Below are 21,794 nucleotides of genomic sequence, written 5' to 3' on the forward strand. Positions count from 1 at the left end.
ATGTTGAAGGGAGCATTGTCCCCAGGTCTTTCGAGCACTTTTTGAGAGTCGTGCTTCCCCATTCCACATACATGCATAGAAAGAACAGATATCCTGAGTTGTTTGAAATCAGAGAAGTCAAGAAATGAGAGGAACTAAGAAAGCAGAGCATAAGAAATACAATAAGTTAGTGAAAAGGCTTTGAAAACATACCTCTAAATATTGACTAGGATCCAAAGCTTCTCACAGAATTATCAAATTCCATTGCTCTGAGAAAAATCCTATTATTTATGTTTTACCTAATATGTGCTATTTTGTTATCTCAACCCAAGCAGACAACTATTATATGCATTTAAAAAGGAATTTCAAAATACATTTCAAAATATATTGGACTGGAGCAATTGCACAGCAGGTAGGACATTTGCCTTGCACGCGTCCAACCCGGGTGCATTTTAGGGAAATTAAAATTGATCATTTTAGGGATCTTTAACGAGAACATGAAAATGTCTGTCACAGAGGAGTTCATGATTTTGAAGTTGGTGGATGTGAGTGGCCCCTGGAATCACAGAGGTAATTTGCAGAGAAAATACAGAATAGAATTGAATCTCTTGAAAGATATAACAGGGGAAAATCTGAAATTGGAAGTCATCACATTAAAAAATAAAGATAACTAAAATACTACAGTGAGACCCTAAAGCAACAAAAAAGATGGGCAATAAGGATCAGATGAAGACCTGGAAAATACCTGCATTTATAGGAAGGAGACAAAACACTGAGGATGTGCCGATGTTATGAACAGAGATGTTCATCCAATTACACTCTTTTATGTGATTTTCAACATTTATTTTAGTTTTCATGACATTTTATTTCTCATATATGCAGTTTGATATATGTCATCATTCTAACCAAGGTTTTCAGATTTCTTGATACCAAATATATATATTTAAAAATGCATGACTATTTAAAAGCAACTGGGTGTTTTCTTTTGCGGGAGGGGAGGTGGTCTCTGCACTCAGGAATCACACCTGCCAGTTTCAGGGACAATATGAGATACAGTGATTGAACCTGGGTCGTCCAGATATGAGGCAACCACCCTAGCTACTTTACTATCTCTCCAGTCCCTATACGTAATTGTTTTCTTCTAAAACATGGTGAATTAAGACAGAACCTCAAATTATGACAGTCAAAACATTCTTATATACCAGACTCTCAAAAACCAATACTCCCACGGGCAAGGGAATAGCCAAGCTTGTTGCGGTTTCCAATGAATGACATCAGTCCAGTATAGGTCTCAATCAAAATGGGTTCAGTCAGCACCAACAACTCCTTTTCTCTTCCAGATTCAGGTGAGTTCTTTTGAGCATTCTGGATAGCTGGAACAAGTTTAGATGTGAGTCCAGCCAACTGAAGAAGAAAAGGAGAGGGCACAGTGTCAGTGGGTGCAGAAGAAGTCCAAATCCCTCCCTTCCAAGACAGACTGCAAAAATTCGGACCCGTCTTTTGGGACTAGACTTACTCTTCTCAAATAGAAATGATTTCTCATAACTCTTAACATCATTTCTGACCAGTCTTGATGAATCAGTTAACAATTATATACTTAGTTATTTGTCTAACCTTGTTTTATTTTCATAATTTTCACAACATTGAGAAGTCAAGTTAACAAATATTTGCTGATAGTTGATTTTGAGTAAGATCCCTGTTAGGTGCTATTGAAGATTTAAAGGCACATTATAGAGTTCATCTTGAAAAGGGAGGAAATTGCAACAGTCTAAGAAATTGGCTTGCAATCATTACACAAAATTTACAAAAATAAAAAACAAAAAGTACAAAATATTAGTGGAACATTAAACAGGGAAAATCACATGTTTAGAGGATCAGGAATGTGTTTTAAGGAAGGTTGAAGGGTCTTGGGAGGGTTTTAGATGCTTAGAGGGGTTAAAGAGCTTGTCTTGCACATGAAAGACCCCAATTTGGCCCCTGACATCAACTATGGTTCCTTTAGCACTGTCAGAAGTCATACCTGAGTGCAGAGTCAGCAGTAAGGCCTCAACACTGGGTATTGTCCAACACCTCCTCCCTCAAAAGACAGCATCTCAAAGCCATCCTTGGATTCAATAGGATTTCAAGATATGAAAAGGAATGCCCTGCCTCAAAGGCAGGGTGAGGTGGTGAGGGATGGGGTGGGGGTGGCTGGAGGGATACTGGGAATACTGGTGGAGGAATGGGCACTGGTGGAGGGATGGGTAAGTGATCACTGTATGACTAAAATGCAAACACGAAAGTTCATAAATTTGTAGCTGTACCTCAGGGTGATTCACTAATAAAAAATTAAATTAATTAATTAATTAATTAAATTTAATACAAAATTTTTAAAAATATGAAAAGGATTTGTGGGGACCAAGTTGATAGCTGTTTACTTTTCCTGTTTTGTTTTATTTTTTCCTACCCATCCTTTTTGATACTTTTGAGATACTTTTCTAATTAGAGTATCTTGATTTTCTCTTTGTAAAAAAACGTTCTATTTTTTTCATACAATTAGCTTAAGTGATGAGATTTTAGACTAATTATGAGAAGAATTTATTTCTCTGGTCATAGTTTGACTCAGATATGTCTGCATGATCACTGCGGCTGCAAAAAGTGATAAAACACAAGCCTAGAGGTATTTATGGCATTTTGCCACACACAGTGATAATTTGACTGAGAATGAGGCCAACAAAAGTGAAAGAAGAGGAGGAAGACACCCTTCTAACAAAGGTATGTGAATTACTACATCAGCCAACTGCACTTTTAAGTTAAAAGAGGGGGAGGAATATCCTCTTTTTGGTCAAGCCAAAATAAATTTTGTTACTATGCTTAACATCAAAAGAGAAGGGTAATTCTGAGATTTAAAAAGGGATAAACAATAAAATGAATCAGGAAACTTATATATTTTATTTCCAATAAGCCCTTTTAAACCCATTATCTCATATTAATAAAATATGCCAGGTAAGCAAAAAAGATAATCATCATTCACCTCAGAAACTATGGCTGGGGTGGAAGGTTTATGAGTACTCTAGTAGTAGGGTTTGTAGTAACTGTACGTCAATTTCATAAACTTGAAAATTATTATAATTCTATTACCTAAACAGTAGTTAAAAATGTATAAATTGAAGATAAAAACAACTAAGGGCCATAGAGGATAAATGACTTACATTTACTTCACTTTTTCAATTGGGTCTAAAAATAATATTAGGAATAAGAGCCTCCCACCATGAGATCAAACTTTTTTTTCCTAAGCAACTGATCTACATTAAGACTAAATTAAGACTGACAGTTATATCCCAAGATCAGTTCAAATTACTAAGCATTCTCCATAAAATTATCATTATTCCTCCCATTTGTCTATGAAAAAAACCCTTGTTTTAAAGGAACAGCACAAAAGTAATCATTCAAGAAATAATCTGTCTTTTGCTATAATCAAATTGTGATATAAGTTTTTATTGGATTCCTATTTTATGCAAAACTGATCAAAGCAGGTCTCCATTTTCAGCCTAATTTTCCTTGTCAGTAAGAATAAAAGTCTAACTGAAAAAAACTCCAACATTTAAGTGCTATCTGCTCTCCTACAAAAATAAGCATATAAATGAAACATCTACAACGTACTAGCCATGTGATACTGTAAATTCAATTCCTAGTTACAAACCGAATTTTCTCTTTTGATAAGATACATTAGTTCTATGGTCTTTATATAATACCAAAGATAAAAATATAAAGGTTGATGATAAAATCACATTGAGTTTGCTAGCATATCCATATATATACTTTAAATTAAAGGAAAACAATACTTCTTTTGCTCAAACTAGGATAACCTGGGTTATTACAGTTGACACCCAAAAAGAAGAGAATTCAGAGAACCAACGTTAGCTTTTAAAATAAACTAAAGTAGTTCCCTCTATTCTTCTTTAAAAATAATTGGATAATATGAAAACATTAAATTTTTATAAAAGACTCACATCGGTAAGCTAAAAGTTCTGACAAGACAAATCAGATTTGCATATTATCCATGGCTTTATATCTACAATGACAAAGACAGAGAACCTCTTGCTTTTACTTTCAAGTTCTCTCTGTAGCCTTAGATGTGTTCTAAATATTGGTACTACTGAATGAACAAACCATGGTGATATAGTCAGGGAGGAAGGAAGGATATTTTCCCTTTCAGTAAAATCCATTAGGGCTTTAATTGATTGGGTAATATAAGAATAAACTCATGTTCATTCTTCTACTTCCAAAAGATAAAAGCATAAAGGAGAGAACAAGTTAATAACAGGCATGTAATCATTGTGTTGTTTTTTTTTAATTTTTCTTATTGAATCACCATGTGGAAAGTTGCAAAGTTTTCAGGCTTATGTCTCAGTTATGCAATATTCAAACACCCATCCCTTCACCAGTGCCCATATCCCACCACCAAAAACCCCAGTATACCTCCGGCCCCCGCCTCCCCACCCCTAACTGCATAACTGATGAATTTCACTTCATTTTCTCTTTACCTTGATTACATTCTATATGTCAACACAAAACTCATTATTGTTGTTGGAGTTTCCCCCCAAGAAAGACAGCCCTACTTCCAAGGAAGCATTTGATAATTAGTTTTCCATTGCTTAGAATGAAGAGATATGTAGTCCCACTGCTCCAGGTACAGAACTCTTTTTTCCCCTTTCCTTTTTTTTTTTTTTATCTCATACCCCCTTCCCGCGCCTCATAGTATGGTGGATGCCATGCCACGTTTCTCCCTAAAAATGGGAAACAACCGGGAAAGAGGAATATTTCCTCTTTTCGGCCGGTGTGGGGCTATGGCTTAGTTCACAGTCTAGAGAAATGCCTGCTACTTTGATTACCTTCAATATTTCAACAAAAAAATCACTGTTATTGTTTGAAGTTTCCCCCCAAAGTCAGACCTGCTAAAAAGGAACACACACAACAATCAACAGAGAAGCGGCCAGGCATTCTGGTGAGCAATGCGGCCCGGAAAATGCTCCGGACCCAAATTGGGGCCAACAACACCGGGGAGCCGGAAGGAGGAGGTGCAGCCTGCACACCTTCTCCAGATGGAGCCCTGGCGACACTGAGCAGCAACTAACATGGCTCCGGGATTTGGAACTGGGACACATCTGAGCCGCGGGGGGGCACTGGAGTGGGGCGGCGCCAGCCCAAACTCCAAGAGGTCCCGCCGCCGGAAGTCACGCCCTCGACCCACCCTCGGCGCCATCTTGCCACAATCAACAGAGAAGCAGCCAGGCAGTCTGGTGAGCAACGTGGCCAGAGAAATGCTCCGGTCTCGAAACCGGGTCAGCAACACCAGGGATCCAGACAAGGAGGTACAGCTGGCACACCTTCTCCAGATGGAGCCCTGGCGACACTGAGCAGCAACTAACACGGCTCCGGGATTCGGGACTGGGACACATCCGCTAACACGGCCGCACGACCTTTTCTAAAACCTGAAAACATATAATCTTTTAATGGAAAACTAATTATCAAATGCTTCCTTAATAGGGTTATCTTGTTTGGGGCTATAACTCCCACAACAATAGTGAGTTTTGTGTTGAAATATGGAACGTAATCAAGGTGAAGAGAAAATGAAGTAAAATTCATCAGTTATACAGTTGGGGTGGGGGGCTCGGGGTATACCGGGGATTTTGGTGGTGGAATATGGGCTCTGGTGAAGGGATGGTGTTTGAATACGGTATAACTGAGACATAAACCTGAGAACTTTGTAACTTTCCACATGGTGATAAAATAAAATTTAATAAAATAAAAATAAAAATAAAAAAATAAAAAGGAACACACTAAGAAGCTGCTCTGGATGCCAAAATGGGTTAGAAGATCTCTGGAATCAAAGTTTTTAGGAGCAGAGGGTCCGTTTTGCGCTCTGCAGCTCCGGATTTATCTGGGCCGAGGGCATGCCGGTAACACCCACTTCCCATGATTGCCTATGAGCCCCAAACTGTAAAAACCGTATACCTCTGGGTTAGGAGTCTTAGAAGGTGGCTCTCGCCACGTGGATATTGCTGCCGCCGCCATTTTCCATGCAGAAAAACAGGGTGGAGAGGAAAAATCCATCCCCGGGCAGCGCGCAGTTGTAGCCCAGCTCACAGTCCCAGTACATTGCTGTAAGAAGCCGCTCTGGATGCCAAAATGGGTTAGAAGACTTCTGGAATCAAAGTCTTTAGGAGCAGAGGGTCCCTAATCATTGTCTTTTAAAATCATGGAATCATTAGGTCATAAGTGATTGTAAAGCTTACAAATTCCAGCCCGTTACCTAAAATTTTATCTACCTTTGTTTTGGATAACAATGTTACCCCAAAACCCTGTCACTATAAAGGTAAGACCAAGATTTGGAATTCAACATTTTCTCCTTACCATATCTGAGAACATGCAAAAGTGGGGACATCATGTTAGGTAAATACCAACCACCACATCAGAATGTTGTTGAATTTGAGTGAATTAGTAAACCCATTTTGTAATCCATAATATCTGTATTTTTAGAGCAGAAAAAGCTTTCGATTCTGTAGTGTTATTCTCTTTAATTTCATACCTGCAGAAGCACATTAAAGTACAACTAATTCATCTTTCCTTATATTTTTGTTGTTATAATGACCAGCAGTTGCACGATCTGGGTTTGGGAGCTCTCACACTTGGCTGTGAGGCTCACCAGAAGTCATGTACTTAGTTTTGGTGGTTGTAGTAAGTCCTTGCAAAGTTGTGGTGTTTGTGGTGTTTTCGTTTCAACGCTTGCAGGAAGATTGCAAGTGCTGCATAACTATCTATAATGCTTACAATGTTCTTAGTTACCATGTTCACCAGGAGTGACACATTTAAGCATAAGTTATATTTTGTGCTTGGTTGTGTGAGGGGTCACACTTTGTTGAGGCACCAAGAACCCCAAATATCAGATCACCAATGATGCTCTTCTATGCAGGTTGAAATGGTGCCAGGAATTGAATGTGTAGCCTTGCACTTGAAAGTCAATGTATCTGCCTCTCAGCTATACTTTGGCTAAGAAAGCTCTTTTCAAAATGGTGATACAAAGCATTTTTTTTGCAGAACCTGGGGCAGGGCCTAATACAGGCCATCTATATGCTTTACACCCTGGTGCTGTATTATTTAAAAGTAATTGCCTCTGGATTTTAAAAGATATATTTAATTCTATTGAAATACTCTAACTTCTTTTGCAGTGATAGGCACTGTTATAAGTCCTAAGGGTTGGATACATTCACTGCTTGTTCATGGTCACTGGACACCAGGAACTTCTCAGGGCTAAGGGCTCTACAATGCTGTGGACTAAACCATGGCCTCAAATACATAAGACACAACCACTTGAGTCAAATCCGTTATTTCAAAAACAATGGGTTGAACATAAAGTATTGTGAATCTTCCCCAAAATACTAGACATAAAGGGAAAACACTAATGTTCCATAGAAAGAATTAAACAAACACCACTATAAGCAGGATACAAGATTAATTTCATGAGTATTAAGACATGTAGGCATCACAGCTCATGCTATGGTGCCGTGTAAGGAAGGCCACACATTATTTATGTGCCAGGAAAAAAAAAACACTCATCATTCAAATTGTGAGAGAAATTAAGCAAAGACAAGTTGAAATCCATATGACAAAGTACCTGAACAGTGTTCATCAGAATCACTGAATTCTGGGGCCTGAGAGATGGCACAGTAGTTAATATACATGCCTGGTGTATTGACTCTGGTTCTATCTCCAGCACAATGTACATTCCAGTTAACACATCCAGGACTGATGCATGGGCACAAAAATAAGAGTAAGACCTGAACACAGCTGATTATGACCCCAGAACAAAATAAACAAAAATATTGATATCCTAAAAGGAACTCAGAAGTAGAGCATTTGCCTTATAGGCAATTGAATTTTCTGAATTGGAAAAGTACTAAGGTCTTGAAAATAAAGAAAAAATTGAAAAACTTGCAATTTGGAGGAAAACTCATCATACATAACTCAAATATAAAATTAAATTCTGGGGCTGGAGCGATAGCACAGCAGGTAGGTCGTTTGTCTTGCACGCGGCCGACCCGGGTTTGATCCCCAGCATCCCATATGGTCCCCTGAGCACCGCCAGGAGTAATTCTTGAGTGCAGAGGCATCCCATATGGTCCCCTGAGCACTGCCAGGAGTAATTCCTGAGTGCAGAGCCAGGAGTAACCCCTGCGCATCACCGGGTGTGACCCAAAAAGCAAAAAAAAAAAATAATAATAAATTAAATTCTAATTTGGGTACTTGAAGCAAACATTAGAAAAAAATGAAAGCAGGTGAAATTCAAATAAGTTTTACAGTTTCATTATTATCGTTGTACCACAGCCTAATTTCCAGTTTTAATAACTATTTTACAGGTATGAAAGTTGTTAGAATAGTTTGAATGACAGGTTTATAGAAACTTTACTATTTTTACACTTTTTTCTATAGGTAAAATATCATTCTAAAATTTAAATAGCACTGGTTTTCTATAACCTAGACTAAAAGACAGGTCAAAATATTATCTCCTCTAAATCATTCGTCTTATATTGACTTAGGAGAAAGATTAAAATAAGAGATGTAGGAAATTGTTACTTTTTTCTTTTTTGCATTTAAAATTTACAATCTCTATTAAATAATAAATTTAATAAGAATTTTTTTTCAGGGACTGGAGCGATAGCACAGAAGGTAGGGCGTTTGCCTTGCATGCTGACTCCCATTGGATACCTCCATTGCCCTCAGAGAACCCCGAAACCAAGAGTATCCCACCCACATGGCAAAGCTGGCAAGTTTCCCAGGGCATATAAGATATGCCAAAAATAGTAACAACAAGTCTCACAGTGGAGACATTACTGGTGACCGCTGGAGCAAATCGATGAACAGTGGGATGACAGTGCCACAGTACTATGGAAAGAATTTTTATTGAGGATATTTTTCAGACAAAAATTACTCAGAGCCAATTGCATTCATTAAAGAACGTTTTATTGAAACAGTTAATTTTTTTAATTTCTCTACTTTTTCTAAACTAATTCCACTGAATTATTTTTATATAAAATTTCACAACAAAAGTATTTGTCCATTTCAAATACAGTTATAATTATTCTTCTAAGGATTTTTTTATATTACTTTTTCTGAATGTAATTTTAGTGTTTATTTAATTTTGACTTTATCTCTAATAAGACTAAAATTTCTTAGGCCAAATTTTGTTTTTAATGTCAAATGTAATATATGATTTTTCAGTTTATCTCTTATTTAACTTCCAAATACCATTTTATTTTTAGCTATTTTATTTTTATATATGTATATAAATTATTTTTTCAGTACTAGCACTGTATTTAATTCAATAATATAACTCATCCAAAAGATAGTGACAAGGCAGACCTATACTATATTTCAGGTATGTTATAAGTATTATGAGTTTATAGGCAAGAATTTTGTTTTAGTAGAGTCTATATTCTGGTAGTATGGAAGATGAAGAAAAAATAGATATGACCAAATTTCATGATGATAAATGCTAAGAAGAAAAAATATGGTAAAGGGAAAAATAATATAAGACTAGGGCAAGTTTATATATATAAGACTTATAAGTTTACATAAGAATATAAGACTAGGGCAAGTTTCCCCGAGAGTGTAAAACTTGATGCTCATTATGAAACAAACAGTATATATAGGTTTTCCCGGCAGGAGAAAACAGATATGCAAATACTGTGAGGTAGTTATGAGCTTATTTTACTCAAGAAAGAAGGAAAAGTGTTGTTTGTTTCATTTGTTAGTTGAGTTTGAGACCATAGCCATTATATTGAGTGCAAGGCAAGTATACTATCCATTTTATTATATTTTCAGCCCCAACAAAGAAAAGAATTTTAAGGCTATGGTTTGCAGAAGCAGTCAGAGCACCAGAAATAAAGAACCTTTGGCCATATAAACAACTTAGGATGAAAATGACTTTAAAGTAACTTTCAGCATCCACTTTTATTTAGAAATATTAATAATGGGTCTGTTTGTGAAGAATTTGCTATAGGGATGAAGAACAGAAACAGGAAAAACCATCTGGAAGTCCAGTAGTCAAAACAAAAGATGATAGTGCCTATTTTTGATAGTCTTCAAAAATATTTAAGAACATGAGGAATGGTTGAATTATGGATCTGGGGGGAAATAGTACCACAGAAAAGCAAAGAAAAGCAAAGAAGAGAAAAGCAAAGAAAAGCAAAGAAGAGAAAAGCAAAGAAGAGAAAAGGAAAGGAAAGGAAAGGAAAGGAAAGGAAAGGAAAGGAAAGGAAAGGAAAGGAAAGGAAAGGAAAGGAAAGGAAAGGAAAGGAAAGGAAAGGAAAGGAAAGGAAAGGAAAGGAAAGGAAAGGAAAGGAAAAGAAAAGGAAAGAAAAGGAAAGAAGAGAAGAGAAGAGAAAAGAAAAGAAAAGAAAAGAAAAGAAAAGAAAAGAAAAGAAAAGAAAAGAAAAGAAAAGAAAAGAAAAGAAAAGAAAAGAAGAGGGAAGAAAAAAGGAAAGGAAAAGAAAAACAAAGAGATTGCGAGGCCACTAATGCAGCCACACACTCCAGGAAAAATTGCATCGCTCTCTTCTGGGAGCTTTGTTTTATAGTCTGTGGATCTTGGCCGATAATGAGATTATATTGCAGATAGTAAGTAAATATTAATATCTAAAATGTCTTTAATAGCAATATTGACCCAGAAATCAAATGCAGTATTCAGAGTGAAATTAGTAGTTTGAGACAGGATAGAGAGATTGGGCTAGAAATCAGCAAATTCAAAATTTTGTTGAACAAGATACTAGGTATTGAGAGCAATGCACATGAGGGTACAATTATTTCAGAAATCTGTCAGACACCAAATAGTAAGAAACTGAACAAATTTATGGACTCAAAGCTCCTGGTTTAAGTCCCAATATCCTTTGGTTCTCCTTGATAGAATGATTCGGTTGTGAGCAGTAAAGTTATAATATTTAGTGAAGGATTCATCCGCCTGTCTTCAAAAGGAATAGAGAAAAGTAAGACTGTAATTTTCAAACCATGTTCGTTAGGACACTGTATTTTATTATGATTGAATAGTCATAGAATTTATTATCTAAACAAAGCTACTTTTGACCAAAGTTTTTAAAAGTAAGTGCTGTTACTAACAATGGTGGGACAACAAATAACTAAGTTTGAGGGGATAGAATTAGGAGAAGGGGTAGAAGCTGAGCAACTAACCTGCCTTGTTCCCCTCAAACATTTCAGTTTGAATTTCTCTATTTTATTCAGTTTTATGGTTTTGAGTTCAAATAGGTTCTATTTTCTGAAGCCTTTCACTTAACAAAATGTTTTTGTGCCTTACGACAAGCGTGTTACAAGCTTGGTATTCTCTAGCAGAGGGTTGGTGGGAAAGTCAGTTTCTGAAACTTTTATTATCTCTTTTCTATAAATAAGAATAAGAATAGCATTAAAATCACAGAGAAGCCATAAAGATTAAGTAAACTTTAGCAAATAGAGAAGTTTGTATAAAAGTTCCCTATATGTGTGCACAGACACTAATGTACTTCAAGAAAGATATGGGAAATGAAATTCAATGAGGCTGAAATCTGAGTCATCTATTTTCAAGGATAGAAAAGAAGTCTATTGTCAATAGTCAGTAAATATTACAAATAAATCACTGATAGTATCATCCAACTATTATTTTCTAAAAGTCAAAGTGAAATTCATTTCAGCATTTCCATTGTCAACACCCCCCCCCCCAGATTGTCAGGATGCTATTTCATAGATAGATCAATAAGTTTCTCAAATAGGATTACTCTATGCATCACCAGTCCTCATCACAAGCTTCATTTCACGAGAATCCTCTGTGACCTCATGAATCTGTGCTGCGGAGCAAAAGTTGACACTATTTCCTACTCAGTCAACATGGCATTTCATTAAGTCAGACAAACTTTATTTCCAGTGACTTCTGCGATTCCTCTAAAAGGAGAGGCCAGACAGAATGACAAGCAGTGGATCGGAGGAGAGGCAGACAAAAGGCCAAGTCCCCTAGCTGGCTCTTGAACATTTCAAACACCTGAACTCACTCTGTGTGACAGGAAGGCGGTGTCATCTGATATGAATGCCAACAGCCACATACTTTTCTTTAAAAGCTTTTATACACCCACCTCTGGCTCCTTCTTTTATTCCAGTCTCAAAAACTGAGGGTCAAGTTTTAACAACTCCGGTTACATAGGACTGTGTGTTGGATAGGTAGGATAAGTTATACCAGCGTGTGTGTGTGTGTTGTGTGTGTGTGTGTGTGTGTTGTGTGTGTGTGTGCGTGCTACTGGGGGGGTTGAGAAAGTTGGTGGGAGGTGGGGGGTGGCGATGGGAGGGATGTTGAATATTTTTGACTTTACAGCAATTATTTAACAGCTGAGTGCCTGGGCCTCTGGTGAGCTTCAGGTGCTGTCTGCCAGCACTTCATTGCCTAGAGTCTCAATTTTCCTTATTACAACCATCACTTGTTTCCTGTTTACACTGGGTAAAGAGACCAGGTTTCATGCCTGCAGGCTCACATTCCTCAGCTGAGCAGGTTTTCCAAGCCTTCAGGCCATTAAGTGTCAACCTCTTGGTGTAGTTTGAAGCAAAGCATTCTGGGATAAAGTGTAAGTACATCCAATAGCTAACTGGAAGCCACTTAAAATGCCACACAGCTGGATATAATATAGATAGATCCGGAAATTATATTTATGGCCATTCTATATCTCTGGAAGTATAGATAGGAAAGGAGGTAGTACAAGCTTCTTGCCCACAAAAAGAAAGGGATTTACATGGTCCAGGTTCTCATACGCGTCTTTAGCCTATCTGTCCTCCAATACTATCTTCCATATCAATGCTCATGTGCTTGTGTTCTTTCCCTCTCTTACACACACACACATACACACACACACACACACACACACATATACATGGCACACTTTAACCTCTAGCTAAAATGAACTATTCTTTATCCAAGGAAATTTAATATACCATTTTCAAAGCACATTTTTTACTTAAAGTGTATTTTCTGAAAAGGGATGAATGATTTTACCTGAGTATATGGTAGGTTCAGCTTCTAGTAATGCCATTCACTGAGTGTGTCTTGTTCACTGTTTCTGCACTGACATTATTGCCTTTGCCTTGGACAAGCTGTACTCATGAACCACATGTCCCATGTCCCACAGTTCTGGGCTACAACATCACCAGAGAACTCAAGCTTATTGTGGTTTTTGGTATGCTGCTATCCAAAAAAAATTCTGCTATTTGGACTAAAAAACTTTTCAAAAGCCACGGTTTCATTCCATTTCCATTCAGATCATTTCTTTCTGGGCACTGTAGAAAAAGAAGTCACTTTCTTTCAATCCTAAAACTACTAGAGCAAATAAAAGCAAAGAAAGTGAAGTTTAGGATGGTATTTTTGTTAATGATGATTGCGGGGGTGAAACTGCCCATTGCTTTTTAAGCCAAGAATGTGAAAGGCTCTACTTGTCCTCAAATAGGAGATAAGTTGAGATAAGTATTAGTGAAAAACAGAGGCCTGATCAGCAGATTGCAACTTGAGGGTGACTTTTAGGTCATAACTCCAATTCCATGAGGCTCTTTAGTAATACCATTCACTGAGGATGTGACAACTCTAAAGGATGATTTTGGACTTTTTGAAACAGCCAATCATGATAAGGAAACCATTTTTCATTACAGTGAGTTCTCTGGTGAATAAGGCTCCAACACAGTCTGAGTACCACGGAATGATTAAGATCATGGAGGAGAGAGAAGTTTAAAGGTGAAGTCTCTCGATTTGGTATAGTTGGAATGACCAACAAAGGGCATACTCTACAGGAAGGGGGGGTGTCAAGTTTTAATTGTGTGTTCTGGGCCAAAATGCACAGGCTGCAGCCTACAATATCGTGTCCTTGCATAGGGCCACAGTGCAGTGTGCGAAAGATGTTTGGCTTCTTTAAGTATGAAGTAGAAGATAACAAGAAGCTCTTTTTCCGTGTAAAAGAGGTTAAGGATGGCATTGCGCTCTATGTAGGAGATAGGGCAGAATTCTCAGTGATTCTTAATCAGTATGCTAGCAAGTGCAGCATCTGTAATGTTTGGTAAGTCTGCGAGGGTCCCAAGACTGTTATGGCTCTTATTCCTTCTAGATTGGTCAAAGAATGTCTCCCTGGATAGAAGCCAGTACCCCCTGCCTAATGGGTCTTAATCAGCACAGGGTACCAGAAAACTCAATGGCAAAACCCAGATAACTCAACATCAAAATGTGAAGAAAGATCTGTCAGACTGATGTAATTGACTAACCACATCCACAAAGCACATCATTGATCCACTCTGATCAAATTGAGAGGATTCTGTTGAAGGGTTCTGAATACCTCCCCTTTCATTCACCCCAAAATCTGAAATACTTATTATTTTGAGCTATTATACCATTTTAATAACCTCCTCATGCTTTTTTGAAAGTATATAAAATTAAGAAAACCATATAAAAATAAATAAAATAAACTATTTTTCCTCCTTCTATGATGATCAAATTGTTCACTCCTTGACTTCCACAACAGATTTTATTACCCCTGCAATCTTCTTAATCTGCCCATTTCATTTTATGAAATCTTATAAAATTAACTTGTGATTCTATCAACTGGTTTTATCTTTTTTGCATTTTAGACTATGGACATAACATTCAACTTGTAGTATTCAATTCCAGTATGTATTAAATTATTTAAGTTACATTTAATTGGTGAAACACTGTTCACTTTCATTATTTCCTTAAAATCAGGGGAAAGATTCTAGGAAAGAGTAAATACAAAAAAAAAGTTAGTGTCAGTATCACTTTGATTCAGGTTATAGAACATCCATCATCCACTCATTATTATTTACCTGCTTTTGTTCCAGTTACTAGTCTCTCCCAAAAGAACACTTCACATCCTCCAAGAACCCAGCAAGGTCAAATTAGGGGAAATAAGGATAACAGTTGCAAATGTAAAATGGATAAAGCAACTGAGGATAGTTGAGTCTAACCATCATGTGTTATGTATCATATTATGTAAATGAATATGAATGCACACAAAATCTTTCCAGGTTTATGCCCATTTCCTTGTTTGAGTAGAGAAACAGTCTCCAGCTGGAGTGAAAAGGATAGAACAGCAAATAGACCACTTGCCTTGTACCTGCCAGACCAGATTTTATTCCCAGTACCATATATGGTCTCCTGAGGAATGTCAGGGGTGATACCTGACTTCAAATTCAGGATTAATCTCTGAGCACCACCAGTGTGGACCAAAAATAAAACAACAAAAAATTTTTTTTCATTGATTTAATCACATTGTATATCTTCATTTCAAAATGGAGATAGCAATTCTGAACATCAGAGTTTTTATTAATTAATTTTATAAAATGAGGCCAACTCAGTAAGCAAATATGAATGGTGATTATATAATATTGCATATTATGTTATGGTATCACAAAATAAATGTAAAATGTTATTTTCTGTTTCTGTAATTCTGTTACAAATTATTGCAACTTATAATTTGTAACTAATTCTGTTACAAATTATTGCAATAATTTCTGTTACAAATTATTGTTACAAATTATTACAAATTATGTTACACATATTGCAAAGTATGTGCATACAACAATTGGAAAAGGTTGGGGGAAAATGTGAAATGTGGGGCTGGAGTGACATCACAACACATAGGGTCTTGCTTTGCACATGGCCAACCTGGGTTCAATACCCAGCACCCAATAGGATCTCCTAAACCCACTTAAACCCACTAGGAGTGAGCATGAGTGTGGAACCAAGAGTAAACCCTGAATTACACCAAGTGTGGCTAAATAAACAAACAAAAGAAATAGCAAAAATATCTGGAAATAAGCTATGTGACTATATATATGAGTGATATAGAGTGACTGAAGCTAAAAAGAAAAGAAATTATGTATTTTGGATCACATTGCTTACCTTTGTTTTTGTTTTTTGTTTTTAGGTCACCATGGAAAGTTAAATATAAATAAAAATTAAAATGTCAATGCAATTGCATCTATTAAATACCTTTACCTACCAACCCAAGGGTCCAGCTTTGGTCTAGAGTTCCCATTTGAACTCACACCTAAATTTCTGTCAAACAACAAAGTCGATACCATGTTATATGGATGTTTCAAACTCAGTATTCATAGCCTGAACCTCAAAATCAAGGTTTAAGTTTGCTTTGTTAAAGTAAATGGAATCATCATCTTTCCAAACAGAAACCATGTCATCTTTGGCTTGTCTTTGATCTACAAGATGCTGTCAGCGCCCTACTAAATATTGATTCTAAATATTTCAAAATATACTTATATTTTTCTCCATTTGTTGTTGTACCTTAATATCAACTTTCGTAATTGTGATAAGAATCATTAAGATATTTCAAATTGTAGCTAAACAGAAATATTCTCTAAGAACTTTTTGTATGTTTCCTCTCTTCATTTTAGCCAAAGTTTTGTATTTATCAAGAAATAGATAATTTGAACTTTTTGCATTTTGGGGGGTCGGGAGAGAGTGGTCTTCCACGCTCTGCTCATGAGTCCTGGGAATTCACCTTGAGATTCTCTGCCAACCATGCAGATTAAGGTTCAATGCAAGGGACCAAGAATGTGGTACTGGTCTAGCTCAGGTAACTTTAGAATGCCTCCAGAACTATACAGGTAGTTCTCAGTGGAACCAAGAACCAGGCCAGAGTCTTAGCCTTTATACTCTCTCTCCAGCCCCAATTTTGCATTTCTTTCTGCCGCCTCATTAAACAATGGTCTTCCTCAAAAGCAAGAACCTTGTCTCATTATGTGTGTATTCTTAACAATAATCACATTCATAATGCCTGGAAGTATCAGGAAATATTTCTTGAATAAAGAGATCATTAAAAAAAGGATACAAATGAGTGCAGTTCTTCGATGTCTGTCCCTCTCTTTCTGACTCATTTCACTTAGCATGATACTCTCCATGTCTACCCAATTATAGGCAAATTTCATGACTTCATCTCTTTTAACAGCTGCATAGTATTCCACTGAAGGGGGGTATGCCTGGAATATTGGTGGTGGGGAATGGGCACTGGTGGAGGGATGGGTATTTGATCATTGTGTAATTGCAATCCAAACATGAAAGCTTGTAACTATCTCATGATGATTCAATAAAATTTAAAACAAAAAAAAGAGAAAGAAAGAAAGAAAGAAAGAAAGAAAGAAAGAAAGAAAGAAAGAAAGAAAGAAAGAAAGAAAGAAAAGAAAAGAAGAGAAACAAACAAAAAATCTCAAAAAAAAGGATAAATTTGCATTAGAAAAATATGTGCGACCAGAGCTATAGTAACATGGGTAGGGAACTTGCCTTACACATGGCCAACTGGGGCTCAATTTCTGGCGTCTCATATGTTCCCTGCAGCATCTCCAGGAGTAATTCCTGAATGCAAAGCAGGAGTCACCCTGGGGACCACCAGGTGTGGCCCAACCCCTTCAAATTTTTTAAAATAAATAAAAAATAAGAAGCATTTCCTTTATTTGGGAATTAATTTGAAATTAATTTTTTAAATGTTGCATAGTACTAATAAGACACTCTCTCCTTCACAAAAAATAATAAAGTGATTTGAATTGTTTCAGGTATTTAATGTATATATGTATTTCCCCCATAGCCTTTTTTTCTCCACCTTTATTCACAAGTGAAATTGAATAGTTCACTTTTATTCTTCTTCTAAGATCTTCTAAAATCTTGTTATGCCAGGATATTTATATAAAAAAGTACACTATATCCCTAGAATTTATTCTTATTATTTATTCCTTTACATCAACATAATTGGGTATTAAAGTCTCTGGAAAATGTTTTAAAAACAAATAATATTGTGACATCAAAAGCAACAACAAAAGGGAAACTAAGACTCAAAGAACTGGATCAGAGTACCCATATCTCACATCCCAGATGGAGTTCACTTGTTTTCCTAGAGTGTTGAATCTTGGTGTAGCCTTTGAATAAGAAATGGCTTGGCAAATGAAGCACCAGACTGTTGCCAGGAAGAATTAAAAGAAAAGAGAAACTTTGGAGAAATAGTTTAACTAAAAAAGCTGTGAAGGAAACACGGTTAACAAATACACAAAGTAGTTTGATTGATAGAAATTCAACCAACCAATTATTCATCATGTTCATGCCCACACATGTACAGACATACATGCACGTGCATGCACAAGCACACACACCTGATATTTTTACTTTCATTCAAAAGGTACTATATGAACATCAACTCTCTCTTTTAACTGATGATCCCTTTTAATATGATGATTTAGGCAAAATTTAATTCTCTAGTCTACTAAATATATTCCATAATGTTTGGGCAATAAACATTCCATTAACTTTTAATATTTTATTTTTATCTTTCTTCTTAAATTATTGGTTTTATTTGTGTATAGTATAATAAAACAAATAACTATGAGATATTAGAGTTATTTGGTAGTATTTCATGGAAGGTGATCTTCTGTCCTTCCCCCCTCAACTTTCTGCAGCAAAAAAAAAAACTCAGTAAATTAGTATTTAAAACCCAAACATAAGAAAATTGGGAAGCTTTAGCCCAGGAAGATAAGATATAGTAACCAAAGCTCTTAGTATTTATTTTGACTTAAAGTAAAATGCAATTACTATTGATTTTAAATTATGTATTGCACAGCAATTCGGGAGTTTGTCTTGCACGTGGCTGACCCAGGTTCAATTCCTCTGCCCCTCTCGGAGAGCCTGGCAAGCTAAGAAGAGTATCCCGCAAAGCCTCAAAAGCTACCCATGGCGTATTTGATATGCCAAAAACAGTAACAACAAGTCTCACAATGGAGATGTTACTGGTGTCCACTCGAGCAAATAGATAAGCAAGCGGATGACAGTGATACAGTGATGATACAGTGATTGCTTTAATAGTTAAAGAAGCCAGACTTCATTTAAAGATAGGAAATTGTTTCAGGAAAAATAATTTGGAAGAGGAAGCTCGCTCACACTGTTAAAGGACCTGGAAATCGTGTCCAGTGATTGGAGCTATTTCTGGGGACTTTAGGGAAAAATTAAGTTCTTTTAGTTGGTTAGTAGAATTTGTTCAAATAATAAAATGCTACAAACAGCTTAGAAGAAAAAAATAAAGAAATTGGGAAGCAATTAAAATAAGATAGGAGAAACGATTATCAAATAATGGGTAAATATAATTAGCATGAATTTTTATAAATACGGAATTATGCTGTCCATGATATGATAATTATTTTGGTTTGATTTGGGTTTTAAGGTCACATCCAGCTGTACTCAGGACTTACTTCTGGTTGTACACTCAGGGATCATCTACTTGAGATCTGTGACATTGTATGATATGATATATGCTCCCACTGTCTCCCTGAAGCCCTTAGTATATCTATGCTTATATAAGGAATTCTTTATGTTATACTGCTTTTACTTGTTTTTATTTTCTTTTGTTGACTTTAGGCAATAAAAATCATATTAGTGACTATTGCAGATGGCTTATGTTGACTTACTGTGGAATGAGAGCATCTTATGGAGGGATAACATTGGTTTGTCCTTTCTGCCTTGCCACAAAGAGCTTAGATTTATTGGATTATTCCCATCACGGTGCTCCCGAGGCATTCGAATTTTTCTGTCTTTATCTGTAACCTCTTTCTTTGTGCCTGCTTCCCCAACTGGCCAATCACCTTTATCTCCTAGTCAGACTCTGTTAACTTGTAAATATAGCTTTTCTCTTCTCCTTATGTCCTTCACATAGTTACTTTAGAGTAATGTCCTTTTGGTATGGACAAAGGAAGACAGTCAATGCTATGCTTTTGTAACTTGGGAGTTATTTGAATCTGAATAATATTCACTCTCGGGCATCTATTTCCTCAACTTAAGACTCAACTGGCATTTCTTCCTAGCACCCCAAAAGCAGGGTCCCCATGAAGGACTGGATGGACACAGGGCAAGCTACAAGCTACCCTGGCTTCGAAATGGGCCAAATCAAAGCGCCATAATACTTAAGTATAAGTTAAGAGCATGGTCATGGACAAATTCTGTCATGATCCAAAAAGCAACAACTAGATTAGGACCTTGCTAGCGTTAGGAAAGATTAATCTGGCCTGAGCACTGTAGTTTGAAATCTAAAGGAGATGTTCCCGGGAGAGCCACCCTACAAGCTTAACATATCTCTTATTGTGTCCATAAAAAATGACTAATATTATTAAGAAGTAGAATTCAGATGAACGTTTAAATGGCTATTGGACTAAGGAAAGGAGAAAACATACCCTAGGTATGTCTTTGCCCTTATTATTTAATAAAAATATTTTGCCCTCGCTGCAGGAGATCAGAAAGGGCTTTCATATGTTGACCGTGCTACCTACCGGACCTGGGTATGGTTGCTACTGCCAAGGGTTGGAGGGTGTGAGAGACTAGAGATAAGGCGAGTCAGAGCAGAGAGACTAGCAAGGGGGACAGGAGAAGAAGGGAATGGGGAGTTTAGTGAAACTGGAACAGGCACGTGGGGAGAATGGAATAAATGACAACTGATCACCAAGCAGCCTGGCACTCATTTCCTCTTTCATCTGCCCATGGCATCAGCTGTCCCGGGTGGGGAAGTGGCCCGAGACCAATGAACACAGGCAGTGAAAGAGAACTGTGGGCTCCTTATTCGTTTTATGAGTACACAAATCTCTTGCACCCAGGATTGTCCCCTGAACCTACCAGGAGTATTCCCTGAGCACAGAATTAGGAGTAAAGCCTAAGCACATCTAGATGTGGCTTAAAACAATAAATAAAATATTGTTTGGTAAATAAGATACAAAGACATCGAAATATTCCTACTTGCTTTACAATCATAACAATTTATTACACATTGTCTCATTAGTATTCAGTGATGTTGAGCTGAAGGACAGAGCTTATTATATCTATTTTAAAGATTAAGCTAGCATGGCCCAGAAATATTTTATATTCCTCCAATTATTTAAATAATTAGAATTTAATTGTTATCATTGTCATTGTCATTCCATTGCTCATCGATTTGTTCGAGTGGGCACCAGTAACATCTCCATTATGAGACTTGTTGTTATTGTTTTTGGCATATAGAATATGCCATGGGTAGCTTGTCGAGCTCTCCAAGATGGGTGGAGGAATCGAACCCAGTTCAGCTGCGTGCAAGGCAAATGCCCTACCTGCTGGGCTATCGCTCCAGCCCAGAATTTAATTATATACAGAAAATTTTAATCATCCTACAGACAATAAACAGTAAAAAAAGCACAAGTTGTTACATTTTAAATACTACTACACAATATTGTCTTACAAATAAATTAACAAGGAGAAGGCAGCATAGTGTAGTTTATATGAACAACATTTGTTCATATATGACACTACTCAATTTTTAATAAAAATATTCTATAAACCTATTTTTATATATTAATACTCCACTTAGCATCTTTCCCATCTTTGATTTTTTAAATAATATGTTCTTTAGAATTACATAACTTTATCGACAGTTAATCCAACTAAAATTGATGCTAGTTTGCCTCCTACCTTGCAAATTTCTTGGAACTTTTCACTGGTATGTTTCATAGGATGCTCGGTGAATGTAGCATAAGGGACCTCAGTGGACCATGGGTTCCAGCGGGACAATAGAGATTGCTGCTCTGGTTTTCCCCAGTAGATCCGGAGACCTTCTCCTTGTCTCCTGCAGGAAAGGAATTTATTTAAGATTCACCATTTTTATTATTATATTAAAACAACAGCAGAGACTCTCTTGCCCCGTGCCTGGCTGTCTTCTCCGGGGCCCCTCAAAGGGGAT

At 36.7% G+C, this 21,794-nt stretch overlaps 1 protein-coding gene across 1 annotated transcript in view; it reads right to left on the bottom strand.

The window, feature by feature from the left end:
- Positions 1 to 1,188: 1,188 nt before the first annotated feature.
- Positions 1,189 to 21,794, bottom strand: part of TPRG1 (tumor protein p63 regulated 1) — a 136,160-nt gene continuing 115,554 nt past the window's right edge. Inside the window, exons 4-5 of the mRNA XM_004603015.2 lie at positions 21,527 to 21,680; positions 1,189 to 1,383 (exon numbers count right to left, since the gene is read on the bottom strand). Coding sequence (XP_004603072.1) covers positions 1,189 to 1,383; positions 21,527 to 21,680 — 349 coding nt within the window. The remainder of the gene's footprint in view (positions 1,384 to 21,526; positions 21,681 to 21,794) is intronic.

Source organism: Sorex araneus, chromosome 2 (genome assembly GCF_027595985.1).
Source record: "Sorex araneus isolate mSorAra2 chromosome 2, mSorAra2.pri, whole genome shotgun sequence".
Lineage (NCBI taxonomy): Eukaryota > Metazoa > Chordata > Mammalia > Eulipotyphla > Soricidae > Sorex > Sorex araneus.